General features: G+C 32.9%; 3 protein-coding genes across 4 annotated transcripts; 1 reads left to right on the forward strand and 2 right to left on the reverse strand.

The window, feature by feature from the left end:
* Positions 1 to 29: 29 nt before the first annotated feature.
* Positions 30 to 3694, reverse strand: LOC100645960 (protein APCDD1). 2 transcript variants are annotated; one of them, XM_003400316.4, is made up of 6 exons: positions 3350 to 3694; positions 3152 to 3283; positions 2640 to 2781; positions 1977 to 2208; positions 1464 to 1877; positions 30 to 1287 (listed from the first exon to the last, which is right to left on the reverse strand). In XM_003400316.4, exons 2-6 carry the CDS (start codon positions 3192 to 3194, stop codon positions 316 to 318), a joined length of 1803 nt encoding a protein of 600 aa, XP_003400364.1. In that variant the 5' UTR covers positions 3195 to 3283; positions 3350 to 3694; the 3' UTR covers positions 30 to 315. The 2 variants fall into 2 exon arrangements, with proteins under 2 accessions (XP_003400364.1, XP_048267703.1); XM_048411746.1 differs by having other exon boundaries at positions 3152 to 3694.
* Positions 3695 to 3913: 219 nt separating this feature from the next.
* LOC100646435 (nucleolar protein 11) lies at positions 3914 to 6499 on the forward strand. The gene is made up of 4 exons (XM_012315755.3): positions 3914 to 4335; positions 4418 to 4949; positions 5027 to 6057; positions 6161 to 6499. Exons 1-4 carry the CDS (start codon positions 4204 to 4206, stop codon positions 6287 to 6289), a joined length of 1824 nt encoding a protein of 607 aa, XP_012171145.2. The 5' UTR covers positions 3914 to 4203; the 3' UTR covers positions 6290 to 6499.
* On the reverse strand, positions 6469 to 8911 carry LOC100646316 (cytochrome b-c1 complex subunit 2, mitochondrial). The gene is made up of 7 exons (XM_012315754.3): positions 8754 to 8911; positions 8217 to 8353; positions 7948 to 8139; positions 7651 to 7867; positions 7137 to 7568; positions 6848 to 7069; positions 6469 to 6753 (listed from the first exon to the last, which is right to left on the reverse strand). Exons 1-7 carry the CDS (start codon positions 8796 to 8798, stop codon positions 6667 to 6669), a joined length of 1332 nt encoding a protein of 443 aa, XP_012171144.2. The 5' UTR covers positions 8799 to 8911; the 3' UTR covers positions 6469 to 6666.
* Between the last annotated feature and the right edge of the window lie 116 nt (positions 8912 to 9027).

Consider the following 9027-nt stretch of genomic DNA (forward strand, 5'->3'; position numbering starts at 1 on the left):
AACAGTTACTTCGCATCTGCGCTTTTTTCTTTTCTTTTGTTTACCATATATCGATGCATGTACATTTATGTAGTTGTAAAACATAGTTTGAAGAGTCTATCATCAATCGAGACTACCGACTATCGATATCAAATGTTTCAAAATTCGTTCAAAATTTAAAGCATAAAAGTGTAAGATATATTGCCATTACTCGTTTCACCATTCGTCTACATATTACTTATACACAATCTTTTCCTTAATTACAAAATATACCCTGTTCTGTTTTCTATTCTTACGATTAAAGATCTTTGGAAGAAGATAATTTGAATTTTATCATCAGTAAACGAAATGTAACCGATATAAAAGAAGTAAAACTGTGAAGTGTATGAGCGAGGAACTTGTTGAGAGACACATAGCAAATGAAGAAAGAAACCAGTTTCTCGTATATCGACTGAATCGGTTGTATCTATTTCCTCTTCGAAAAAGAGGCAAGGGCCTGGATTCTCGAAAATGGTTTCGCGAAGGAATGGTTTCGGAACACTGACGAAGAGGAGCTTCCCAAAGATCATCCTTCCATGATGCTAAAAGCAGAGTGTAATCCCCTCTCCAATCGAGGCCAATTCTTGCTTTAAATTTCAAAGTCGCAGGAGCTTCAAAACCCGTTCGGAACATGCAATTTTTGGACCATATACCCGCTTCGTTTCTTATACGTTTAAGTTCTTTCGTAGTTCCTTCGCAACTGGTCGATACTATATTGCTAAGAGGTATTAATAAACTTTCGACAATTCGTAATTCTAATTCAGTCGTTCCAGAAGGTAGAGTATTATCTTTCTGAATCTCAGAAGCATCAACAGTGGATTCCTGTTTCTGAATCTTCATCTTTTGCCTTCGTTTTGATTCCAATATGTTCAATTCTTCCGTATCTTGGAATAAATGACGATAAACGTTCAACTTTAGATTTTTCTGAATTCTTTCCAAATCTTCCGTATTGAGTGTCTTTATGTTTGAATTTTTAACATCTCGTGTTTGTCGAACAGCACGTTGAACATAAGTTCCGGCCGCGTTAATCGAATACAACGAATTGGAACATGCAGAATCACCATAATAATTCCAACGCGCGAACCACCTGCTATTATCGGAATAAATCCGAAAGAATCTCTTAGACCAAAATCCTCCATCGATGCTTTCGCATCTAACGCTTAACCAAAGACCGCCGATCACTGCTGGAAGTGGTGGTGCTTGATGAAATAAAGGTGGACTGTACTCCGTGGCGCGATATACACTTCCACAAATCGGACAGTCGGTAGCCTGCGATATTAAAAACATTCCGATTAAAGTTATTAGATAAATTGCGTCATCGATAAATAAACTGTGGGTATCTGTGAAAAATTCATATTTTTATAAATTCAATTAAAGGAATGGACGCTAGAAGCACAAGAGAACTGCTTTATGCCATTCCTTGTCTATCGATAAAGCATACTTGCCGTATCGGCGCGTAGCAAGGATGTAGATTGCAAACGTTTCGGCTTTTGTTGTGTTTTCTGCGAACGGGCATTTCGAGCAAGTCCACCGAGTAATAGTTCGATCCTTTCACGCATCTTACTTTTACCGATCGTTTCGCTCTTCGTAACAATATTAGATCTTTTTATTTCAACTCGGAGTACATTTAATTCCGAGAAATCGATTTCGAAGGATTCCAAACAATTCATCGTATGCTGTTTTTTCGATCGTAATAGACGACTTTGAAGAGAATTATAATTCAAATCGTACATATTTAAGTCGGTGGGTGATGAAAAATTCATGGATCGTTCGTAAATGAGTTGCGCTAGATAAGGACGCCACTTTGTTTCGGTGCCGCCGCAACTTGCGTTCATGATACGTCCAAATCTATGAGCAACCTGGTAATTTAATTTAAATTGTAATTTAATAAAGTATAAAAACTCTGTGTCGCTTGATCTTGCATCTTGCAACATCGTAAGAACGGTTCATCTACCTACCTGTCTATTAAGTGGTATCAAGTAAACCGAATCCAATTGTACGCTAGTTTCCGTAGCACCAGGAATTGCGATAGATGGGGATAAAATTTTAACGGAACCGCGTGCTACGACGGTATACGTTGCGATGCTGCACGACTCTTCGTCGTAATGATATTGTAATAGAAGAAACGAGTCGTTCTTAAAAAAATTATATTTCCTTATGATATATTTTGGACCAGCTCGTATTTCACACCTGAAGGAACAATAATGTCGATTTCGACGTCGAAAACATTCGTAATAAATTCAAGATGCGGCTAAGTTTATCCCTTTCTAGATGAATTTTTTTTTTTTTTTTTAAATAACGAATACAATAATATGAACTATAAAACGCTCAAATTCCAAATAATTAGATTTAATTTAATTTTTAAAATGAGATATGCAGTCCCATTTGCAATAAGACGCTACGCTCTGACAGATCTCAATAATGTTAAAGAAATTACAATTAGACTATGGGTGTTAATGTGTTTATGAGGAATTTAAAGATATAAAAATGTACAAAACGTATATGATAAATTAAAATGTACGAAATATTATAATATGCGCAACAATCTTCAAAGTTATCGTAATGGTATGTATTATCCCATTAATTTCGAAAAAGGGAAAAAATATTATAGAAATATTTACTCGTGGGATATCCAGGTCGAATGCAGTCTAGATGGTGTATTGTCGGTAACAGCTGCTTTGTCATCGGAATCAATTTTTTTCATCATCATTTCGCAATTATCATCCTCCGTTTCGGATTCTAAAGAAACTGTGTAATCGAACCCTAAGAATAAAGAGAACGTAGAGCAAAAGATCAAATGATTTCAAAGCTTTTAACGATCCTGACAAAAGTTATAATCTCGTGACAAAGAAAAAGCGAAGGAGACGATAAAATTTTATGTTCTGCCGCATTTACGTTTCCACACCCGTCTTTTTCTGTCTTTTCGATTTGTATTCCAATCGGATCGACAGTGAGATACGATGAACTTCGTGATGTTATGCAGCTGCCCAAGGTACGCGTATCAATCAGAAGTAGAAGAATGTCAAGTAAATTTTAAAAAAGATCTCAATATAAGAGTTGATCTCGTTATGATAAATGATAAAATTAATCGTTGAAATAACACGATCTATGAAATATGCTTCAATTAACTTACCTATAAACAGGCATAAAAAAGGAACAGTGATCAACGGTTGCATTCTTGATCACAGCGAAAGTTTACAGGATAAGATATTTTATATATCAGCGAAAATAAATTTTGCTGAGATGGAAATTTTTTTACACCAGCCTAGACGAAAATATGAATAAATTATACTCTTATTTTAGAAATTATACTGATCTACTAAAAAATTACTTTGTTATCTTCTCTTCCTGAAACTCCTTCTGAATGATCTGGACAAACTCAAGTATTGTTCAAGTCACCCTCAATATATATAGCTTTATCCCTTCCCGACCTTCTTCGTCCAACTGAGTAGTGGACATAAGTGGTAGATGTATCTACTATCTACAATGTTAAGCATTTAATTTGCATTTACCTTTTAAAAGAAAAATTGAATTTAAATTTAAAGTCGAGTTTAATTCGAGTGGCACTGATAACATTCTTAATTATCAAATATTTCTCTGCCTATGATAGTATTAAAAAAGAAAGATTTCTCTGTAGGATATTTATCCTTTTCCTTATCCAGTTCTAAAAAAATAAAAATAATATTAATGATAGTTGATAATTAATCACGCTGATTAAACTTTATTTAAAAAAGATAGGATTTAATAAAATTCCAATATATCTTGCAAAAGCGTTTTAGGAATTTTCTACCTAAATACTTTATTGAAAGAATTAAAAACGATATAAGTAATTCATATGAATCATTATTTTTTAAATGAAAAACTGAACATAGTACGTGTTTCAGAATACGAGGGCGTTGTATTATTGCTTGCTACAAATGGTAGAACAAACTAACCTATTTGGATCTCACAGCTTATTTTTATAATAACAATCGAATTCTATTATTTTATCATTCAATGCGGTCCGGGTGAAGATATTTCAATATACAATTAAAAATTGAGATTATTGAAAAAATATGTTCAGTGTCATTAATGAAGATGTCGAAACTTCAAAACCAAACATTAATTACAAGTGAAATGCATGCCATTTCGTTTTGAGCCTTCGAGCACGTGATTTAAAAAAAAAATTGTTTTAATACGTTCGAGATGGCAAAACTTTTTTCGTATTATACGCTATGTCCGCTTATCGATCAACAAAATTTGTTAGGTGTTGAAAGAGATTCGGAAAGCGGATGTGCAATCGTAACATTAGGAAGAAATATTGTAATACGATATAAGGTAAATTATTATATTAATAACATTTGTTTATATTACGATCAATGTTTTCTGTTATCTATAAGTGATATAACGCGTTTTACAGCTACAGGATTTAAAACAATTGAGTAGTTGGACCAGTAAAGATCGATTAACGACGCAAGTTATTTATGATGAAACAACATGTCAGTATGCTGCGGTATTTAACGAAAAAAAAATACGTCTTTGGACTGCCGAAGAAACAGATTTAAATAGCATCAAAGGCTATAAATTTCAATCTGCTTTGCATACCATTCTTACGTGCGAAGACTGTCCACCTGTATTGGTACGCAAGGACGGAGCTAGTGCTTCACTAGAAACAGCTATACAAAACAGAAAAATTTGGTCCAAGGAAGGGTTATTAAACGTCAATGAAAAAATTTTAGATTGTTATTTGATCCGCACTGGTGATAAAATAAGTTTGTGTATGTTAACTGAAATTGAAGGAACTTACAACTGTGTTATAGCTAAACTTAACAATGATACCTATTCTGAAGAAACAAATTGTGTCAAAAGATTGGAGTTGAAGCGAAGATCAGAAGAGTTAGTTGGTCATGCAGTATTGCAAGCTAAAAATAAAGCTTGTCTTCTAACATTGTGTAAGTATAAATGTTGTTTTTAGATCCTTAATCCCTTTTGAAATTATGTATATTTTATATTTATTTTCTGCTTTCAGGGTCGCATGGTAGATTGTATAGTCACCCTTTAATGGAAACAAACAACGAAGCTGCTTTAAGTACATTAATTGGTATTATCAATAATATTAATACCAAACATCCAGTAGTTATGACGTCTCTAAATGAGGCAACTGTGGCAGTTTATGGGGCCGATGTTTCTGAAGAGGGGGCTGTGTTAATGATTTATAATGTACAATTTAAACTAATACAAGCTGTTCAAAAACTAAAATTGTATACGAAAGATGCAAAGTTGTGGAAAATCGAGGACAAATTGTTGCTTGCTGCTAATAGACATTTAGCAATTGCTCCTTATCATCTTGCTCCTCAAAAAATAGCTACTTTGCTTGGATCATCTTTGCATTTCAAAAACGATGACGAGAATACAGATAATAAGGAGATTATTGTAATACAAGAATCAACGGTAGCACAATGGGAAAAGAACGGATCAACTATTATTAAACAACCAATGCAAAAGCTTTCAAAAAAGCTTTCTAAACAAATATTGTCTTATATACATGAAGGGCTGAGCGATTCTGCGATACAAGAAATATTGATCCCGGAGTTAATCGAGTCGAAAAATGTTGAAGCAATTATATGGTGTTTGAATAATTTGAAAGATTTATCAGAAAAGTTACTAATCGATCTCTTAATATTTTCGTTAAGAAATCCTGATGAAACATTTTTACCTTTACAAAATGGTACAACCGATGATTTCTCAACTGTCAAAAACCCACATTCAAGGAATGATTTTCTTGATAAAATTTTTAGTCTCACTTATTCCGACATTTCTTTATCGTCTTATCTTAGGAGCGGTTTAAACTTTGACGAAATACTTCGATTATTGCAATATTTAATACAAAAATTAGACGCTCAAGATATTTGTCATGATGTTATACAACAACCAACTGACAAACAATTATATGAATGGTCTAGTCTTTTATTAGAGTCTCATTATCAACATTACGTGTTATCACGAGATCCAGAAGTTTCAGTGCTACTTAATAAACTCAGTCATGTCTTAGACGACCACGTAAGTTCACTCAAAATAGTGTAATTGCTTTAATAATTGTTCAATAAGTATTTTGTCTTCTTTATTGGCTATTCACTAATTCATTTTCAAAATTTCTTTGCAGTTACAAGTATTCAAAGATATGGAAAATATGAGGCCCATTTTAAAAAGAACGATTAGTGGCAAGTCATCGAAATCATTACAAAAAAATCGTAACAAGTTTTATACGATAGAAGAAATAAAACTCTATTAAAATACAAAGTTTCTATTTATAATTTACGCGTACATATGTAAACATTTTTAACACTGATAGTTTCTTTTATCATTGATATGTAAATGAAATTGTAAAATATTTTCATAGATAAATATGTATATACAAACGATAAATTTAATAACACATACGCCGTTAAAACAAATAGTAAAAAGTAAAACTGGAAATAAAGAATTTTTATTTTTATTCATATCTACAGAGTTACACAGTTACTGAAACAAAATGCACATGGATATTAAATATCTTGTGCCGATTGGGATTGGTAACTTTCATATATCTTAATCTCAATCTTCACAATGTTGGAAAGAACTGGTATCAATTTCGTGTTATTTGTGTCTTCGAACGAAAAGCTACTAATTTTATTTTAATTCATCAAGATATGGTACAGTTTTCAAATTACCAAGGGCAGCTATACATAATTTTCCTTTCACAAGTTTGTCAGCCACCTGGAAAATATTTGTTAATGTAACAAGTACAGTTGAAGAATATAAAAAACGTATTATAGCCTGCAAATAAAAATTATATTATTGATATACGCACAGCTTTGACATCAGATGTGGAAAGTTTATCAATGGCATTAGCTATTGATACTGGTGAGGAGACTTGTCCTTTAAGCAGAGCTTGTTGTTGCATACTTTCCAATAAACAAAGTGCATTATCAGCTGCATCCAAAACTTCAGTTTTTAATATATTCTTACCACGAGCAACCTCACTTTCAGATACTTTTAAAGATTTCAACCATTTGGCAGCTTCTTTTGTCAACTGTAGTAACGTGAAAATTAATATTAAAATAATATTTATTATAATTATAAAATTCTGTACCACTTACAGATCCTACTACATTGGATGTTGAGCATAATACGACACCAAAAAGTCCTGAATCAGTATAGCTAGCATTAAAGGTTGATAAGCCAAATGGCTCTGATCCTGCGATACTCGAAAGTTGTTTCTGTAACGAACTTGGACTACATCCCCACTTAACTCTTGGTCCGTCACCGGACGCCCTCTGCAGTACTGCACATGCTAAAGCTTCTTTCTCATTTTTCAATGATACACCTTCTACAGCTATTGCTACACTAGTTAAACTTGATGCAGTTTCTTTACGAACTTCTCCAGCATAATATTTGGTTGGTTCATTTGCATTATCTGCTGATCCAACACTTAAATTTGATCCCAATGCACTAAGTTCTGCTAATGAAACACCAGTGCCAACAACTGCGCATCTAGGTGCAGTACACCAAGTATTGACAAAATGTAATAGCTTTAAATAAAAAATAAAATGTACTTGAGCAATAAGGACATGTCATTATTTGTCAAAGTTATTTTATGATAATTGTACTTACACCTTCTGAATTAATTTTGCCTACTTGATGTTCTGGAGAAAATAGAGAATATCCAAGTCCACTACGATAAGCTGCTTTATGCAATAATTCAATTACCAAAGCTGTGTCAGATAAGGAACCAAGTTCATATTTTAATCGAGGCAACTGATCTTGTACTTCCCATGGTTTAAAGATCTGCTTAGTAGCAGCACATTCTAGATACTGAAGAGTATCTGTCCTATTGATAAAAAGGAAATGGTATATAATAAAATGTTTATTTTAATTGCTAATAACAAAGTAACATAAAAGAAACTTTACAGATTGTCTCTAGTGATCTGCAATGTGTACGCTATACTTTCACGATCAAGAATGGTTATTAAATTTCCACCATGCTGTTGGATATTCCTTGTTATGGCAAAAGCACTTGAAACAGAGGTACCTAATCCTGCAGCTATCCGCAAATGATGTGCTGTACCTTGTGTATCATAAGTTTCATTTCTTGATCCAGCTCTATACATTAAACACTCATATAACAAAAGAAATATTACAATCAACATATGTGAACAATTTGTTTAGATTTCAAATACCTGAAAACAATGGACACCTGTGCAATTGGAGAATTGTTATCATAAGCAGCAACAGTAACTTTATTGTTTAAAACTTTAATTTCAGGAGTTGCTGCAGAAGAACTTGGCGCGGTTGCTGCAACTGCATAATGTCTGACCTAATACATAACAAAACTTGTTTTTAATCTTACTAAACAGTTACCTTTATGTTTTTAAATTTCTTCAATAGAAGATTTCGAAATTTTAGAAGAGTAAACCATTCTCAAAATGTACTTATAGTTAAAGAAGGCTGTTGTAAAAACTTGAAAAATTGAAAAGTTATAGCAGGGAAAAGCAATTGAAGTTTAATTACAGAAAGAAGATTTTAGTTTTTTATAGTTTTAACTATTTAATATAGTTAATTAATAGCTTGGCCTATGTAACCAATACGACAGAAATTGACATTCAGAACAGTATCAAGTCGTTTACATAACAGCTAAATGACTGATCTTATTTTAATGAATAAGAAACGACGTCAATTGACAACTAAAAAAATAGAGAAAAGAGAATTATTATTACCGCAGGACTACGTAGCAAAGAAGACCGCATAACTGAGCTAACCATTTTCTTGTTTCCAGAAAACCTCTCTTTAAGAGGATAATATGAAATGGCACTGCTGAACTACAAGACTATAGATCGCAGTCACCATATACCAACTTACATATAGTTTCGTCAAGTGGGAACAACTCCTGTGATATCAACCGGTGTCGCTATGTTCAGCGAGCGTAGGTTGCGCGTCAATTTAAATTGCTTTAAATGAAAATACGATGATCAAATGAGGATAATAAATAAT

This window comes from Bombus terrestris, chromosome 14 (assembly GCF_910591885.1).
Source record: "Bombus terrestris chromosome 14, iyBomTerr1.2, whole genome shotgun sequence".
Lineage (NCBI taxonomy): Eukaryota > Metazoa > Arthropoda > Insecta > Hymenoptera > Apidae > Bombus > Bombus terrestris.

Coding starts and splice junctions, on each gene's coding strand:
- LOC100646435 (XM_012315755.3), top strand. CDS start 4,204: ATGGCAAAACTTTTTTCGTATTATACGCTATGTCCGCTTATCGATCAA. Junction 4,336..4,417: donor ATATTGTAATACGATATAAG/GTAAATTATTAT, acceptor CGCGTTTTACAG/CTACAGGATTTAAAACAATT. Junction 4,950..5,026: donor AGCTTGTCTTCTAACATTGT/GTAAGTATAAAT, acceptor TTCTGCTTTCAG/GGTCGCATGGTAGATTGTAT.
- LOC100646316 (XM_012315754.3), bottom strand. CDS start 8,798: ATGGTTAGCTCAGTTATGCGGTCTTCTTTGCTACGTAGTCCTGCG. Junction 8,354..8,753: donor CTTTGCTACGTAGTCCTGCG/GTAATAATAATT, acceptor GTTATGTATTAG/GTCAGACATTATGCAGTTGC. Junction 8,140..8,216: donor CAGGTGTCCATTGTTTTCAG/GTATTTGAAATC, acceptor TTTAATGTATAG/AGCTGGATCAAGAAATGAAA.
- LOC100645960 (XM_003400316.4), bottom strand. CDS start 3,194: ATGCAACCGTTGATCACTGTTCCTTTTTTATGCCTGTTTATAG. Junction 2,782..3,151: donor TTTTTTATGCCTGTTTATAG/GTAAGTTAATTG, acceptor CTTTATTCTTAG/GGTTCGATTACACAGTTTCT. Junction 1,288..1,463: donor CCTTGCTACGCGCCGATACG/GCAAGTATGCTT, acceptor TTAATATCGCAG/GCTACCGACTGTCCGATTTG.